A 19,779-nucleotide genomic window follows, 5' to 3' on the forward strand; every position below is an offset into this window, starting at 1 on the left:
TTTCCAACCCTGGCATTGAAGTCACTCAGGGATCAGTTTGTCTCCCAAGGCCAGGTTTTCACTGTCAGTGTAGCAGTGCTCTTTGACCCCATCTGTAACTTTCAGGGTCAGGAGTAAATGTAAATCTCTTGACCCTTGACAATTGCAAAGACGGTATATGTTGTACCTAACTTACAAATAAATCAGACTTGGATACAGGTCTAGATAGATCTATAGTCTAACAGTTGAAACTATAATCAGAGTCAAAATTTAGTGTACCTACCCTATCAATTAGTAAGTAAATATGACTGAAGTGTCATGACGATTGTTGTTGTTTCATATGGCATGACCTGGGAGGGGCAGACGTGAGTCTGTTCAGACCCACTGGAGTTGGACATGACAATAAATAGCACCAGAAGATAAATGCGTCAGAGATGGGCTTTTTTTTTATAACAGGTTTAGTGTATTTTTGTGAAGTATTAATGCTGCTTCCTAGCGTCATGCCTGGTTTAACATTTTTGCAGTGATTCAAATTTTATTGTTGGAGCTCATGTACATTTAAATTAACTCAACTGTATTATTGTGTTGCAGAGAAGGTACAAATTTAATATTTATTTGGATTTAATCACTACTCAGTATCTCTGGCACATGGAATACAGTGTGCTCCTTACATCACAGCAGCTTCCAGTGTTGAAGTTCCAAGATGTGTCATTCAGTCACTAGCTCTGTCTTGATCTGTTTTGGGTAATGCTCAGCTTGTGTAATTTTTTCTCTAAGAAGCGCAAAGTCTACTTTTGATTTTTTCCAAGCAATACCCGTAAGGTTAAATGAGTATGCATATGGCAATAATACGAGCCATATCATTAAAAGGTTAAAGGTGTAGTGACTAAATACATGGCTTGTGCAGGATATAGGGTTGTAACTAGTGCCTCTTCTGATCCAGTATACATTTCCGAAAGTTATTGATTCTGACCATTTAGATAACATTATGATAAAAATAATCAGATTGGTTGGTAACTCAAGAGGTGATACTTTATTGCCGCCTTACTAGTTCTCTGGAGATACCGGAGTCCCGTATAGTGCCTGAAAAAAATATTCAGCCTCCACATGTATTTTCACATTTTACTGTCTCATTTTCTAAATTTATAATAGGATTTTTGAGCTAATCTACAAAACATTATGCATCATGTCAAATCAAAAGAAAAATTCCAAAACCTGTCAACAATTCACTAAAAATTTAAAAAATCTAAATTGTGAGGCTAAAAAAAGTATTCATCCCTTTGTAATTATGCTAACTTTTCTCGGTGGCAGTATATTAACTGACCAGCCCACCCAATTTGTTGATGTAGATTATTGCACATTCACCTGTTTTCAGTGAATTCATAAGAAAACTGTAAATATCTCCTCTCTACAAGGTCCAACAGTATGGTAGATTTTCAACAGACCAAACCAAAATGAAAGAAAAAGGAGCATTCAAGATAAATCAGGGAAACAATAATAGAGAAACACAAATCTGGGGAAAGGTACAAGACCATTTCAAAGGCACAGAACACACCTCGGAGCTCAGCGCAGTCCATCGTGAAAAAGTGGAAAAAATATGAAACCACAGCCACACTGCCTTGGTCAGGCCCCCTCTCTATCTTAGTCACCGGAGAAGAATAGCACTTGCAAGAGAGGCTAATATCATGGTCACAATCACTCCGAGTGAGCTGCAGAAGTCAGTAGCGACAAATGGAGCTGAAGTTCATGGCTCCACCATCTCTAAAACCTTGCATGAAAGGGTACTTATGGAAGAGTGGCAAGGAAGAACCCCTGGCTAAAAAAAGGACATATCCTTGCCCATAAAGACTTTGCAAAGCATCACTTAGAAGATATTGTAAAGATGTGGAAGAGGGTCTTGTAGTCAGATGAGACCAAAGTGGAACCTCCTGGCCTCAACACTAAGCAGTACACGTGGTGTAAATCAGCCACTTAACACTATTCTAACTGTAAAGTATGGAGGAGATAGTCTCGTACTATGGGGCTCCTTTTAGCAGTTGGGGCTGGAAATATGGTCAGGATTGATGGGAAGATGAATGTCATTAAATGCAAAGTGTTTCTGGATAAAAACCACCTACTCTCTGCCAGAAAGTTTAAACTGGGGAGAATGTTGGTATTTCAGCAGGATAACGACCCAAAGCACACTGGCAGAGCAACCAGATAGTGGCTTCAAATGAAGAAAATTGATGTCCTTGAGTGGCTCAGTCAGAGTCCTGACTTTAACCTGATCGAACTTAGAAGCATAGAAAAACTACAGCACAATACAGGCCCATCGGCCTGCAATGCTATGCCGAACATGTAATTACTTTAGAAAATACCTAGGGTTGCCCATAGCCCTCTAGTTTTCTAAGCTCCATGTACCTATCCAAGAGTCTCTTAAAAGACCCTATTGTATCCGCCTCCACCACTGTTGCTGGCAGCCCATTCCATGCACTCACCACTCTCTGCATCAAAAAGCTTACCCCTGACATCTCCTCTGTACCTACTCCCAAGCACCTTAAAACTGTGCCCTCTCGTGTTAGCCATTTCAGCCCTGGGAAAACGCCTCTGACTATCCACACGATCAATGCCTCTCATCATCTTATAAACCTCTATCAGGTCATCTGTCACCCTTCGTCGCTCCAAGGAAAAAAGGCCAAGTTCACTCAACCTATTCTCATAAGGCATGCTCCCCAATCCAGGCAACATCCTTGTAGATCTCCTCTGCACCCTTTCTATAGTTTCCACATCCTTCCTGCAGTGAGGTGACCAGAACTGAGCACAGTACTCCAAGTGGGGTCTGACCAGAGTCCTATAAAGCTGTAACATTACCTCTCAGCTCTTAAACTCAATCCCACGGTTGATGAAGGCCAATGCACCGTATGCCTTCTTAACCACACAGTTAACCTATACAGCAGTGTCCTATGGACTCACACCCCAATATCCCTCTGATCCTCCACACTGCCAAGAGTCTTACCATTAATACTATATTCTGCCATCATACTTGTTCATCCAAATATTCATAAATCCAGCCTCTCAGGATCTTACCAAAGTAAGTAAGACTCACTGGTCTATAATTTCCTGGGCTATCTCTACTTCCTGTCTTGAATAAGGAAACAACATCTGCAACACTCCAATCCTCTGGAACCTCCACCGTCCCCATTGATGATGCAAGGATCATTGCCAGAGGCTCAGCAATCTCCTCCCTCACCTCCCACAGTAACCTGGGGTACATCTTGTCCAGTCCTGGTGACTTGTCCAACTTAATGCTTTGCAAAAGCTCCAGCACATCCTCTTTCTTAATGTCTATATAGGTGGCCCCCGTTTTCCGAACGTTCGCTTTACGACACCTCGCTGTTACAAAAGACCTACATTGTTTACCTGTTTTCGCGAACAGAAGATGTTTTTGCTGTTACAAAAAAAGGCAGCGTGCGCCCGAACAGCCAAGCTCCTGCCCCGGAACTGCATTCTAGCTGGCATTGCTTTAACACGTGCAGAATGTGCAGAGCGTACGGTACAGGAACTGTGGTGTACAAAAGCTGTTGAAGCAGCGTGCTTAATCTCGATTTATTTTGTGCATCTGTGAACAAGATAAGTTCTAAGGTATCGGAAAAGCCTAAAAGAGCGTTTCAATAGTGGTGAGCGAAATAAGGACATGGTCCGCGCGTTGAACTTGCCTGCGTCCACCATTCACGCTATTTATACGTAGGGAGAAAAAAGTTTGAAAGCTGCCAATGTTAATGTTGGTTCTGCTCGTAGCAAAGTGGTCTCTCTTAGTCGGCATCCAATAATGGATGAAATGGAAAGTCTATTGCTTGAGTGTATTGATGAGTGTACAAAGCGTAGTGTTCCATTAAGTTTCCTTATACTTAAGGAGAAATCAGTCAGCCTTTTTAATAAGCTGAAACAGAAAGCACTAGATGATGGTGATGAAAGTGTTGTGAAAGTGGAATTTAAAGGTAGTCATGGGTGGTTTGATCGGTTTCTGAGGCGAGGGCAGCTTTATAGTTTAAGCAGTGGTCCCCAGCTTCCGGGCCGCGGACCGATACATTGCCGCGCAGAATGCAGTGGTGCAATGGTAGTCGGAACGCACCCAGCACATCTTTAAGAAAAAAGCCGAAATAAACAAGCAAATTAATTACGTGCTGACTGGCACGTAAATTTCGGCCCAGATCAGAGGCGATTGCCGATTGCCGATATTCGTATAAGCAAGTGTTTAACTGTGATGAAACTACAATTTATTGGAGTCTTCCCGATTCCGGTAAGTGAAACTACACTGTACATACATTATTTCTACTTTATATAGGCTGTGTATTTTTATGTTGTATTTGGTATGATTTGGCAGCTTCATAGCGTAAAGGTTACTGGAAAGAGTGTTTCTGCTGAGAGCGCTTCCATGAGATTTTCGCTACGCTAGACAGTGCTGCAGAAAAGTATTTGTATTTTATATAGGCTGTGTATTTATCATTCCTGCTTTTGTTATATGTTACTGTTATTTTAGGTTCCATGTGTTATTTGGCATGATTTTGTAGGTTATTTTTTAGGTCTGGGAACACTCAAAAAATGTTCCCATATTAATAAATGGTAATTGCTTATTCACTTTACGACATTCCGGCTTACAAACCGTTTCATAGGAACACTCTACCTCCAGATAGCGGGGGAAACCTGTATGCTCAAGCTTTTCAGTCCGCTGTAAGTCATCCCTACAATCGCTAAGATCCTTTTCCATAGTGAATACTGAAGCAAAGTATTCATTAAGTACCTCAGCTATCTCCTCTGGTTCCATACACACTTTTCCACTGTCATACCTGATTAGTCCTATTCTCTCACGTCTTATCCTCTTGCTCTTCACATGTAGAATGCCTTTGAGTTTTCTTTCATCCTGCTCGCCAAGGCCTTCTCATGGTCTCTTCTGGCTCTCCTAACTTCATTCTTAAGCTCCTTCCTGCTAGCCGTATAATCTTCTAGATTTCTATCATTACCTAGTTTTTTGAACCTTTCATAAGCTTTTCTTCTTGGCTAGACTTTCAACACCTTTCGTACACCACGCTTCCAGTACCATACCATCCTTTCCCTATCTCATTGGAATGTAGCTATGCAGAGTGCCACACAAATATCCTCTGAACATTTGCCACAGTTCTGGTGTACATTTCCCTGAGAACATCTGTTCCAAATATATGCTTCGAAGTTCCTGCTTGATAGCTTCATATTTCCTCTTACTCCAATTAAACACTTTCTTAACTTGTCAGTTCCTATTGCTCCCCAATGCTATGGTAAAGGAGATAGAATTGTGATCACTATCTCCAAAATGCTCTTCCACTGAGAGATCTGACACCTGACCAGGTTAACTTCCCAATACCAGATCAAGTACAGATTCTCCTCTTGTAGGCTTAACTACATATTGTGTCAGGAAACCTTCCTGAATACACCTAACAAACTTCACCCCATCTAAACCCCTTGCTCTAGAGAGATGCCAATCAATATTTGGGAAATTAAAATCTCTCACCACAAGAACCCTGTTATTATTATACCTTTCCAGAATCTGTCTCCCTATCTGCTCCTCGATGTCCCTGTTACTATTGGGTGGTCTATAAAAAACACCCAGTAGAATTATTGACCCCTTCCTGTTTCTAACTTCCACCCACAGAGACTCAGTAGATAATCCCTCCAAGATTTCCTCCTTTTCTGCAGCCATGACACTATCCCTGATCAGCAGTGTCATGCACCCCTCTCTTTTGCCTCCCTCCCTGTCCTTTCTGAAGCATCTAAAGCCTGGCACTTGAAGTAACCATTCCTGCCCCTGAGCCATCCAAATCTCTGTAATGGCCACAACGTCATAGCTCCAAGTACTGATTCACGCTCTAAGCTCATCCACTCTGTTCATGATGCTTCTTGTGTTAAAATAGATACATCTCAAACCATCAGTCTGAGCGTATCCTTTCTCTATCACCTGCCTTTCCTCCCTCTCGCACTGTCTCCAAGCTTTCTCTATTTGTGAGCCAACCGCCCCTTCCACCATCTCTTCAGGTCATTTCCCACCCACCAGCAATTCTCGTTTAAACTCTCCCCAACAGCTTTAATAAACCTCCCTGCCAGTATATTGGTCCCCCTCGGATTTAAGTGACACCCGTCCTTTTTGTACAGATCATACCTGTCCCATAAGAGGTCCCAATGATCCAGAAATCTGAATCCCTGCCCCCGCTCCAATCCTTCAGCCACGCATTTATCCTCCACCTCACTCTATTCCTATACTCACTGTCGCGTGGCACAGGCAGTAATCCTGAGATTACTACCTTTGTGGTCCTGTTTCTCAACTTCCTTCCTAGCTCCCTGTAGTCTGTTTTCAGGGCCTCCTCCCTTTTCCTACCTATGTCATTGGTACCAATATGTACCATGACCTCTAGCTGTTCACCTTCCCACTTCAGGATATCATGGACGTGATCAGAAACATCTTGGACCCTGGCACCTGGGAGGCAAACTACTATCCGTGTTTCTTTCCTGCGTCCACAAATTCGCCTGTCTGACCCCCTAACTATAGAGTCCCCTATTACTGTTGCCTTCTTCCACTGCCTACCCTTCTGAGCCACTGGGCCAGACTCTGTGCCAGAGGTGTGGCAGCTGTTGCTTCCCCCAGGTAGGCTGTTCCCCCCACACCTCCCAACAGTACTCAAACAGGAGTACTTATTGTTAAGGGGGACAGCCAGCAAGGTACTCTCTAGTATCTGACTCTTGCCCTTCACTCTCCTGACCGTTACCCATTTATCTGTCTCCTGAGGCCCTGGTGTGACTAATTGCCTATTGCTCCTCTCTATCACCTCTTCTCTTTCCCTGACCAAACAAAGGTAATCGAGCTGCATCTCCAGTTCCCTAACTTGGTCCCTAAGAAGCTGCAGCTAGACGCACCTGCTGCAGATGTGGCCATCTGGGAGGCTGGGAGTCTCCCGGACTTCCCACATCTGACACCCAGGACAGAACACCAGCCTCACAGACATACTTCCTGTTTCTATTCCTCACAAGTAACTTACCTTGCCTCAACCTGTTATCGCTGAATCCTGAATCAGCGAAAGCAGGGGTCCCCAACCTTTTTTCTTTTCTGCACCGCAGACCGGTTTATTATTGACAATATTCTTGCAGACCGGCCCGGGGCGGGTAGGGTTGCCAACAGACAAGAGAAACTGTCAAATACGTTGTGTTTACCCCGAGAAGACTACAATGACCATGAAGACTTGCGCATGCGTGTACGTGCCGATTTTTTTTCTACAAATCGTTTTTGGCGATTTTGTTCGGGGGGGAGGGGGGTGGTGTTAATCACGACCGGAATATAGAAGATCAGTCAACTATAAGTCACTTTTTAATGGCTAATACACTCAATTTCATTTCTAAAAGGGTTTATCTAACGAATTTAATATTAAACACACAGCGCATATTTTCCTCGCATGAATATAGTGATAAGTCAATTACTGTATAAATCACTTATAAGTCAATAGCATCATAACATTTTAAGTAACATTTGGATATTAAACACACAGCACATATTTTCTCCATATGAACATATAAGATCATTGCAACAGACCAATGTCGCTGAATCAGTGGGAGCCCTGGGCTTGTTTCCCTGCAACAACATCGAGGGGTGCTGGGAGACAGCGATAATCGGAGGGGGTTCCTTATGTCTGGTCTATTCCGCAATTTTGTTTTTGTTGCATTCATTGCAGAGATAAGTTGGAAATGGAAGCAACGTTTTCAGTGCTTCCGTGGTAATCTCAGGATATTCGCCCTTGACTTTGATCCAGAATGCCGGCAGAGATGTTATGTCAAACATACTTTTCAGCCCATTGTCATTTGCAAGCTCGAGGAATTGATCTTCTTCCCGTGCTGACATGGATGACGCATGCGTAATGACCTCGCTTGCATTCAAGCTCAACAGTGGCCGTGACAGGGAATGAGGAAAGGTGCAGCTGACTCCTATCGCCAAATCATATCGTTTCCTCGTGGCCCAGTAGCGCATGCTTTGCGGCCTGGCACCAGTCCGTAGCCTGGTGGTTGGGGACCACTGAGCTAAAGCCCTACCAGTCTGCCTCAGATCACTCCGTTGATGACCGCTCCACTAGGAGTGTCTCCCTTTTATGCCTGAACCTTTCCTGCTATTTAACTCATGATTGATGCTACGGTTATGGTCGTTGAGAGGCCACGTGCAATGGACAAATGCTCTTGAATCTCCCTTTTTAAATAACCGCCGCCAACCTGCGAGAAATCCCTCTTGGTAAAGCTCTGTTCACACCGCTGGTAGGCCACGAATATTTCTGGCAAGACCTCAAGATTGCTGTTCACTGTCGTTTAGTAACTAACCTGGCACAGCTTGAGCAATTTTGCAAGAAGGAGAGGGCAAATCTTGCTGCATCACGTCATGCAAAGCTAATACAGTATAGCCCCAAAAGACTACTGGTTGTAATAGCAGTGAGAGATGATTCACTTAAGTATCAAACAAACGGGAATGAATACTTTTGAACTGCTGACATTTCACTTTTTGAATTTTTAGTTTTTCATGCTGAACAATTTTCCCTTTTTTGGCCTGTACTGTGGAAAAGGAGTATGTGATTCACAAATAAAATTTCTCAGTTAAATTCATCACAATCTCTGGTTGTAATACGCATTTATGTGAACAAAGGGTTGGGGGCTGAATACTTTTTTAATGCACTGTATTTTAGTGTGCATCAGGTTTTTAGAGTGATTTCTTCCATTTTCTGCTGAAGTATGTTCAGTTGAGAATCCTAATAATAAATTGCTTGTAGAAATAAATGTTGCACAGAGATGCAAAGATCTGAACCAAAATATTAAGGAGTGAGCACAAGGGATTCTGCAGATGTTGGAAATCCAAAGCAATTCAAAATGCTGAAATAAATCAGCAGGTGAGGCAGTGTCTGTGAAGAGTTTTGTGTTGAGACCCTTCATCAGCCATGTTAAAGAAGAATCTAAAGACAATGAGCAGGACTATGTGAAATGAGATGTCACAAGCAAACAGATCAGAGGAATACAGATGCTGGGAGTTTCTGGCACTGGCAAAAGTTACATTAATTGGGAGGATCCACATGGTAGGAGAACTTGACAAGAAGAACAAGTGTTAAAGACATGAAGATTTAGTTAACTATGAGTGAACACAAGCAATGGAGTATTGCTGTTATGGGCATTGATATTTATAAAATTAGGTACCATGAAATTTGTTAAGTTTAAATTTATAAAAGATTAAAGATATGAGGCTGTCCAAAAGAATGCTGGAGTAATTGGGTCTTTAAATGATATTGTGATGGTTGGAGTTTCAACACCAAAGAGAATGAGCAGAAATTGCGCCAGTCATTGTTATGCAGGTGATTTTGTTTTAGTGACGAGAACATGAGATTAAATGAGATGCCGATTGTGCGAAGAATCTAGTTCAGAATGAAATAATTCTTCAAAGGTAGTAGAATTATTATTACTTGTAGTATAGACTAACTGTTATGGTTTAATTCTTCCCATGATGTATTTAGAGAGGGTGATGATTCATCAAAAGTTTGTGATCAGAAAGCTGATTGTTGCAAATTAAAGTAGAAAACTGCAGGAGAGATGGGGAGTATTTAGAATGGCAGTGGTGGAGAGAATAGTCTGGTCTGTTAGCCTGTTGGCTGCATAGGTATATATTCACAGCTGGAGAATGTGGCAGCTTCTGGTGCTTGTATAAGCAACAAGTCTGCATGGTGCACCCACAAACCAAATTTCAATTAAAATCAGACATAAATGTGTTCAATTATGAAATTTGTGCCAGTGACGCAAATCATTTAATGCTTACCTATGTTCATTATGCAACCAATTCCAACAATTCTAACATGGTACATGGAGCTTAGAAAAATAGAAGGCTATGGGTAACCCTAGGTAATTTCTAAAGTATGTTTGGCACAGCATTGTGGGCCAAAGGGCCTGTATTGTGCTGTAGGTTTTCTGTGTTTCTGTTTCAGAGTCTTTTAACTATAGCATTTATCTCTACATTCAGGTAAACTCTCCTGTCCTGGCCAAAGGCTCCAGTTTGGAACACTACAAGAAAGCTTTTGCCAGGCAGCGTGCCAAAGATCTCTCTGAACATGCTGATGTCATCCTTGCCAAAGATAAGGAGATAGAAGAGTTAAGGCAAGAATGTTGTGACCTTCATGCAAAACTGGGACCATCAAAGGTAAAAAAAAAAGTTTTTGTTTTGGAATGTCACTTATTCATGACAAAAACTTTTCAGTTGTGTTGAAGGTAAAATCATCTTCAGTCATATTTTTAATAAACAAGCGACAAATGTCAGGTATATTAGTTATTTTTGAAAAAGAAGAACGTGGTCCACTTCTTTGTTTTAAAAGTATAATAAATACAATGATGATATTCAATGTTGAATGAAAGACAATATGAAACATTTTAACCTAACAGTAGAGTGCTGAAGCATTTCAGGTGAAAAAGAAATTGAAATTTCAATCTCATTCTATTATTATTTGTCGTGGAGAAAATAGGGATATAGGAATAATGCCCCAATACCATGTGCACAGAAGAAAGTCACAAGGATATATAAGTTAAAAATGACAGAAAATTAAAATTAAGTTTTGTTAGTTTTAAAAGTTTCTGAGTTTTTCTTGAAATTGTATGCTGTCCTGTTCTTTCTTGATTTTTTTCAAGCAGCCGCATCTTTTCTTTCAAAAAGCATACTGCAGGAGGAACTTATCAGGTCTGATAGCATCTGTGGAGGCAAAGAGATGATCAGTGTCTCAGGTTGAGACCTTTCATCAGGGCTGAGGGTTCAGTGAGGGCTGCCAGTACAAAGAGGTGGGAGGGTTGGAGGAGATGGGAGTTGATACATAATCGATGAAATCTGCTGAGGCTGTTAATGATTGACAGATGGAGCCAAATTGGGGAGGGAATTTGAAGGGTGGCCTGAGAGAGAAAAAAGACTCAGGTGGGTAGTTTGATGGGCAGATAGAGTATGGTGGGGAGGATGGGAAGACCTGGTGGAGATGGAAAACATGAATAAAGGGAGAGAGACCCGATGAATTGGTGGGAGTAGGAAAATACCATGGGGTGTGGATTATCTGAAATTGGAAAATTCAGTATTTGTCTCAATGATTGTAGGCTTGTAAGAATAATAATACAATAGGCGGATTGTACCTTTGGGCACATCATGGGAAGAAACAGCTCCCTGGGAAAGAATATCTTGCTCAACAAGGTGGAAGGACAACAGAAAAGAGAAAAGATGCCAATCAGATGAATGGACACAATAAGGGTAGCTATGAAAGCAGTGTTATCAACAATGAGCCACCTTTGCAAGGATCGAAACTCATTTGGGGCAACTATCCATGGGTTTGCCATGAGTCACCGACGACTCAGTGGCACTTAACAACAACAACAGCACCTTATCTCATATTCCATTTAGGTAGTCTACTACCCAACGTTATGAACATTAACATGTGGAATTTCTGTAAATCCAGTGGATATCACACTCCACTGTCCCTTCCACACTCTTGTAGTCTGTCTCGAAGTTTTCTCACTTTGTTCACCTTTATCATTTCCATGGATCCTTCCCGCCCATGCTTACCTAAATTAATTTCTTGCCTCATCTGACCCACTGACTTCCTCTAGCAGTTTGTTTAAAGCTCCAAATCCCAGCATCTGGTGTCTTATGTCAACATAATCTTTTCATGTTTTCCACTGCCTAATGATCAGTGTTTATAAATTGCCCTCTGCTGGGCAGTGGCATTATTGCAGAAGGGCACACAAAGGGCACAAAGTAATGTACAATTTGTTGGAAAGTGCTTGCGTTCCACCAACATTTTCACATATCTCACTTTATCTTATACTACTAGAATATTCTTATTTGTTCAACAGGTATCTACTGAAACACCTGTTAAATGCCATTTGCCTCAAATGCTGCAAAAATAAATTGTCACATTCAAATCACTGCAAATTAAGAAGTTTTTCCTGAATACTGTATTGGATTATTGAATTCCGTATTTCTGAATTTTATATTAGCTGTTACAGTACACCAGCAACACTGGTGTCTGTTTGACAAAGTGGAAAAATGCCCAGATATGTCCTGTTAGTAAAAAGGACAAATCCGATCTGTCTAGACCAAAAGACAGGGGAGTAGAATTGAGGCCATTTGACCCAACGAGTCTGCTCCACCATTTAATCATGGCTGATTCTTTTCTTTCCCCTCTCAGCCTCACTCCCCACCTTCTCCCCAGAAGTTTTGATGCCGTGTCCAATCAGGAATTGATCAAGCTCTGCCGTAAGTACACCCAATGACCTGGCCTCCACCCGCTGCCTGTGTTAATAAATTTCACAAATTTGCCATGCTCTGGCTAAAGAAATTTCTCTGCATCTCTGTTTTGAATGGATGCCCCTCTGTCCTAAGGCTGTGCCTTCTTGTCCTAGACTCCCCACCATGGAAAAACATCCTCTCCACATCTACTCTGTCTAGGCCTTTCAACATTTGAAAGGTTTCAATGAGATCTCCCCTCTTCTTTCTAAATTCCAGCGAGTATAGATCCAGAGCCATCAAGCATTCCTCATATGGTAACCTTTCATTCCCGGAATCATCCTTGTGAAGCTCCTCTGAACCCACTCCAATGCCAGCACATCTTTTCTTAGAAGAGAAACCCAGAACTGTTCATAAATCTCAAGGTGAAGCCTCACCAGTGTCTTATAAGGCCTCAGCATCACATCCCTGCTCTTGTAATGTTACCCTCTTGAAATGAATGCTAACATTGCATTTGCCTTCCTCACCACTGACTCTACCTGCAACTTAACCTTTAGGGTGTTCGGCACAAGGACTCCCAAGTCCCTTTGCATCTCAGACTCTGGATTTTCTCCCCATCTAGAAAATGGTCTGCACATTTATTTCTACTACCAAAGTACATAACCATGCCATTTTCTAACATTGTATTTCATTTACCACTTTCTTACTCATTCTCCTAGTCTGTCTAAGCCCTTCTGCAGCCTACCTGTTTCCTCCACACTGCCTGCTCCTCCACCAATCTTCGTATCGTCTGCAAACTTGGCAACAAAGCCATTTATTCCATCACCTACATTATTGATAAACAGCATAAAAAAAGTGGTCCCAACACCGACCCCTGTGGAACACACTAGTCACTGGCAGCCAACCCGAAAAGGATCGTTTTATTCCCACTTGCTGCCACCTACCAATCTGTCAATAACTTTCCTGAAATACCTTGGATTCTTAACTTGGTATGGAGCCTGTTGTGTGCCATCTTGTTAAAGTCCTTCTGAAAGTCCAAATATATAACATCTACTGAGTCCCCTTTATCTATCCTACTTGTAATCTCCTCAAATAATTCCAACAGGTTCATCAGGCAAGATTTTCCCTTAAGGAAACGTTGCTGATTTTGTCTTATCTTGTCCTGTATCACCAAGTACTCCATAACCTCATTCTTAACAATTAACTCCAAGATCTTCCCAGCCACTGAGGTCAGGCTGATTGGTCTATAATTCCTTTCTGTTGCCTTCCTCCTTTCCAAAAGAGTGGAGTGACATTTACAATTTTCCAGTCCTCTGGCAGCAAGTCAGAGTCCAATGATTTTTGAAAGATCATTATTAATGTCTCCACAATCTCTACTGCTACCTCTTTCATAACCCTAGGGTGCAGTTCATCTGGTCTGAGTGACTTATAAACCCTTAGGTCTGTCAGCTTTTTGAGCACCTTGTAATAGTAACTGCATTTCTCTTCCCTTGCACCTTTCAACATCTGGCACATTGCTTCATGCAGTGTATTCCACAGTGAAGACTGAAACAAAATACTCATTTAGTTCATCTGCTATCTCCTTGTCCCCTGTTATTATTTCTCCAGCCTCATTTTCTAGCGGTTCTATATCCACTCTCACTCTTTTTTATATACTTGAAAAAGCTTTTACTATCCACTTTGATACTGTTTATTAGCTTGCTTTCATGTTTCATCTCTTCCCTCCTAATGCTTCTTTTGGTTGCTCTTTGAAGATTTATAAATGCTTCACAATCCTGTCTTGCCACTAATTTTTGTGTTGTATGCCCTTCCTTTTGTTTTTACATTAGCTTTGACTTCCTTTATCAGCCACGATTGTACTATTTTACCATTTGCGTATTCTTTGATTTTGGAATACATCTATCCTGCACCTTCCTCATTTTTCCATGAAACTCATGCCGTTGCTACTCTGTTGTCATCCCCGCCAGCAGCTCCTTCCAATTTACTTTGGCCATTTTCTCTCTCATACCACCGTAATTTCCTTTATTCTAGTGAAATACTGCTACATCAGACTTTACGTTCTCCCTATCAAATTTCAAGTTGAACTCAATCATATTGTGATCACTGCCTCCTAAGGTTCTTTTACCTTAAGCTCCCTAATCACCTCTGGTTCATTACATAACATGCAATCCAATATAGTTGATCCCCTAGTAGGCTCAACAACAAACTGCTCTAAAAAGCCACCTTGTAGGCATTCAACAAACTCACTCTCTTGAGATCCATTACCAACCTGTTTTCCCAATTGGCTTGCATATTGAAATTGCCCATTACTATCATAACGTTGTCCTTTTGATACACCTCTTCTACTTCCCGTTGTAATCTGTGGTCCACATCCCAGCTACTGTTGGAAGGCTTGTATATAACTGCCAACAGGGTCCTTTTACCTTTGCAGTGTCTTAACAACCCAGAAGGATTCAACATCTTCCAATGCTATGTCACATCTTTCTACTGATTTGATACCATTCTTAACCAGCAGAGGCAGACCACTCCCTCTGCCTACCTTCCTATCCCTCTGATACAACGTGTAAGCATGGACATTCAGCTCCCAACTACAACCATCTTTCAGCCACAGCTTAGTTATGACCACAGCATCATGTCTGACAATCTGTACTAGTGCAATAAGATCATCCACCTTATTTCTTATACTCTGTGCATTGAGGTATAACACTTCGAGTACTGTATTTGCTATTATTTTTGATTCTGCATCCCTAATGCACTGATATTCACCCTGCTAGCTGCAATTTTGTCCTGTCCCCTGCCTGCGCTTCCTGATAGTCTTAACTGCATGCTGTCTTTATTTTAACCATCCATCCTATCCTGAGTCCCTTCACTTCTGTTCCCACTCCCCTGCTAAGTTAGTTTAAACTCTCCCCAACAGCTCTAACAAACCAGCCCTCGAGAATATTGGTCCCTCGGGTTCAGGTTCAACCCGTCACTTTTGAACCGGTCATACCTCCCCCAGAAAAGATCCCAATGATCCAAGAACCTGAAGCTCGGCTCCCTGAACTAGCTTCTCAGGCATGTATTAATCTGCCAAATCATCCTGTTTCTAACTGTGCGTGGCACAGGCAGCAATCCAGAAATTACTACCTGGAGGTTTTACTTCTCAGCTTTCTACCTAGCTCTCGAAATTCTCTTTTCAGGACCTCTTTGCTTTTCCTTCCTATATCATTGGTACCAATATGTACCAAGACATCTGGCTGCCCTTCCTCCCTGTCCAAAATGCTGTGGACATGATCCGAGATGTCTCTGACCCTGGCACCAGGGAGGCGACATAACATTCAGGAGTCCCGTTCATATCCACAGAATTTCCCATCTGTTCCCCTGACAAATGAGTCCCCCATCACTACCACTTTCCTCTTCTCCCTCTTCCCCTTCTGCACCATGGACCTGTGATCAGTGCCAGTAACCTGGGTGGTTAAACCTGACAACAGTATCCAAAGTGGTATATTTATTATTGAGAGGAATGGCCACAATGGTGCTCTGCACTACCTGCCTTTTCATATTTCCATTTCTCCTGACAGTAACCCAGCTACGCGCCTGCTGCAACGTAGGGGTGTCTACTTCTCTGTTACTCTAATTGGTTATCGCCTCACTCTCCCGTACAAGCCAAAGATCATCTAGGTGCTGCTCCAGATCCCTAACATGGTCTTCAAGGAGCTGCAGCTGGATGCACTTTCCTAGATCTAGTTTCCTGGGAGACTCTGGGTCTCCCAGGGCTCCAACATCCAGCATGAAGATTACACTACATCCATTTACCACTCTAGGTACAATAAAGAGAGGGGGGAAAAAAAGGGGAGCCTTAACAGATGCTTACCCAGAGCCAGTGCCTCTTTCGATCTGAAGCCTCCTTTGAGCCAAAGCCTGACACTCCTACCCTCGCCACTGGCCTACTCCCAACAATGGCTGCTCCGCATGTCCCTTCTGTACATCTAATCAAGCGACATGCAAAAACACCTCATCGCTGTGGCCTGCTGCTGCCGCTGATTGGACTGCCAGAATAAGCCCGATTGCCCGCGAAGCTCTCCTTTTAAACAAGCATCACCAACCTGCGAGAAACCTCGACCGGTCGCTGTGGACTGCACCTGCTGCTGATTGGGCCGCTGGCTAATTACCACCCAGTCTGTTTGCTCTGTCATCAGCAATGTAACAGAGGCTGTTATTGACAATAATGTTAAAGGGCATTCACCCTCCATAATCTACTCGCAGATCTCCAGTTTACATTTCCCTGGGTTCAAATGGTTCTTGACCTTTTTATAAACTTTATTATCGTGTAGAAGGACATGGGCTGTGACCAATGGAATGCCACAAGGATCAGTGCTGGGTCCTCTGTCTCAAATTTTTTGAATGAGCATATAGGTGGCATGATTCGAAAATTAGTAATGCAGTAGACAGTGAAGAAAGTTAATTAAGGTTACAGCAGGTTATAAATCAAATAGGAAATCGGGCAAGGGAATGACAGATGATATTTACCCTAGACAATTGTGAAATGGTTAATTTTGGAAAGTTCAATCAGGCAGGACAGGGCCCTGGCAAGTGTTGGAACAAAGAGACTTTGAGGAGCAGGTATGTAGTTTCCTGAAAGAGACAACATAATGTCGACAGACAATGTAGTGACGAGGGCATATGGGAGCTTGCCATCGTGCTGAGACTTTGAGTGCAAGATTTGGGATGTCATGTTACAAAAAGGGTAAAAAAAAGGATTCACAAGGATGGAAGGGTTTCGGCCCAATATGTTGACTATGCTTTTTTCCATAGAAGTTGCCTGGCCTGCTGAGTTTCTCCAGAATTGTGTTACTCAGATTTCCAGCATCTGCAGATTTTCTCTTGTTTTACAAGGATGTTGCCTGGATTGGAGGGGTTGAGTTATAAGGAGTTTGGATAACTTGGTCTCTTCCCAGGAGTAAAGAAAGGGTCATGTAATAGAGATATATAAAATTAGGGGAGACATGGAAAGAATAGATAGCCAGAGCACCCCTGCTGCTCTTAGAGGTTTTCCTTGGTGGATGTGTCAAAAACCAGAGCATTGACTTAAGGTGAGAGGAAGGAATTTTAGCGAGGATCTAAGGGGTAATTTTTCCACACAGAGTAGTATAAGACCATAAGACATACAGTAGGAGCAGAATTAGACCATTTGGCCCAGTGATTCTGCTCGGCTATTCAATCATGGCAGATTTATCTTCACTGTTAACCCCATTCTCCTGCCTTCTCTTTATAAACCTTCACTATCCTTACTAATTTTTTTATTTAGCAATACAGTGTGATGTATGCCCCCAAGCCCTTCGAGTCATGCCACACTGGTAATCTCCAACAAACCCAATTACCCCAAACCTAATCATAGGACAGTTTACATTGGGCAATTAACTTGCCCGGTACATCTTTCGAATGTGGGAGGAAACCGGAGGACTCAGAAAACCCACGTATTCCACTTGAAGAAGGTTCAGTGACTTCTTACAGACGATGCCAGAATTGTACTCCAGAACACCCCAAGCTATAATAGTATCGTGCCTAATCAAGAACCTACCAATCTCTGCTTTAAATATACCCAATGACATGGCCTCCACAGCCATCAGTGAATTCCACAAATTCACCACCGTCTGGCTAACGAAACTCATCATCTCTGTACTAAAGAGACATCCTTCTGTTCTGAGGATGTGCCCTCTTGCACTATTTGAAATATCCTCTCCACACCCTCTCTTCCTGGCCTTTTCAATATTCAGTAGGTTTATCCGCCCCTCATATTCTAAATTCCAGTGAATACAGACCCAGAAGCATCAAATACTCCTTATACATTAACCCTCTCATTCCATAAAACCACAAGACATAGGAGCAGAATTAGGCTATCTGGCCCATTGAGTCTGCTCCACCATTCAATCATGACTGATCCTTTGTTTTAATCTCCTTCTCAACCCCATTTCCTGGCCTTCTCTCCATAACCTTTGTTGCCATGTCCAATCAAGAACCTATCAATCGCTGCCTTAAATACACCCAACAACCTGGCCTCCATGGCTGCATGTGGCAACAAATACCACAAATTCATCACCCTTTGGCTAAAGAAATTTCTCCACATCTCTGTTTTGAAAGGGCGCCCTCTCTCCTGAGGCTGTGCCCTCTTGTCCTAGACTGTCCCACCATGGGAAACATTCTTTCCACATCTACTCTGTCTAGACCTTTCAAGATTCAAAAGGTTTCAATGAGATTCTCACCCCCCCCCCCCATCCTTCTGAATTCCAGCAAGTACAGACACAGAGCCATCAAATGTTCCTCATATAACAACCCTTTCATTCCTGGAACCATCCTTGTGAACCTCCTCTGGACCCTCTCCAATGCCAGCACATCTTTTCTAAGATGAAGGGCCCAAAACTGTTCACAATACTCATGGTGAGACCTCACCAGTGCCTTATAAAGCCTCAGCATCACATCCTTGCTCTTGTATTCTGGACCTCTTGAAATGAATGCTAACATGGCATTGCCTGCCTCACCACTGACTCAACCTGCAAGTTAATCTTCTGAGTGTTCTATACAAGGACTCCCAAGTCTCTTTGCATCTCAGATTTCTGGATTTTCTCCCCATTTTGAAAATAGTCTGCACATTTATTTCTACTACCAAAGTGCATGACCATCCATTTTCCAACATTAAATTTCATTTGCCACTTTCTTGCCCATTCTCTGAATCTGTCCAAATCCTAAATTTAATGGCATGATGGCTGATCCCCCTCAAACATTATCAGTATCCTAGCAAGCACCTTTGACCTGTCATGTGGACAAGCTTTATAAATATCCAGGGTACAAGCACAGGTCAGAGATTTGGCATCCTATGGCAAGTGACTCTCCTCTTGGTTTTTCCACCATCTACGGTTCAAGGAAAAAATCCAAGGCTTTTTCACCATCCAAGTCAAAAGCCACAATGGTATACTGTCCACCTGAATAAGTGCATCCCCTTTGCTCCCAACATTTTGAGAAGCTTACCACCATTGAGGACAAAAGCTTAATTGACCTTCTTTCCACAATCATAAATGTTGCTTCCATAAGGAGCGCTCAGTGGTTGCAGTGTGCACTAGATCCAAAATGCTCAGTAGTTACTCACCCAGGTTGCATGAACCTGTGGTCTCCATTACCAAGAAAAATAAGTGCTATAGACTCAAAGTTCAAAGTAAATTTATTATCAAAGTACATATGTCACCATATACAATCCTGAGTTTCATTTTTTTTTACAAGAATTCACAGTAAGTACAAGAAACACAATAGAATCAGTGAAAGATCACACCCAACAGGATGGACAAACAACCTACGTACAAGGGCTAAATATAAACAGGAATAATAATAATAAATAAGCAATAAATATCTAGTACATGAAATGAAGAGTCCTTGAAAATGAGTCCATAGGTGGTGGGAACAGTGCACTGATGGGTTGAGTGAAGTTATCCTTTCTGGTTCAAGAGCCTGACAGCTGAAGGATAATAACTGTTCCTGAAACCGGTGGCATG

General features: G+C 42.3%; 1 protein-coding gene across 5 annotated transcripts in view; it reads left to right on the plus strand.

Moving 5' to 3' along the window:
• The window catches only part of LOC134336674 (peripheral-type benzodiazepine receptor-associated protein 1), a 321,894-nt gene that overhangs the window by 168,258 nt on the left and 133,857 nt on the right, over positions 1-19,779 (plus strand). For all 5 annotated transcript variants that reach the window (XM_063031028.1, XM_063031030.1, XM_063031029.1 and 2 more), the window contains one exon: positions 10,019-10,195. In XM_063031028.1, coding sequence (XP_062887098.1) covers positions 10,019-10,195 — 177 coding nt within the window. The remainder of the gene's footprint in view (positions 1-10,018; positions 10,196-19,779) is intronic.

This window comes from Mobula hypostoma, chromosome 23, assembly GCF_963921235.1.
Source record: "Mobula hypostoma chromosome 23, sMobHyp1.1, whole genome shotgun sequence".
Taxonomy (NCBI): domain Eukaryota; kingdom Metazoa; phylum Chordata; class Chondrichthyes; order Myliobatiformes; family Myliobatidae; genus Mobula; species Mobula hypostoma.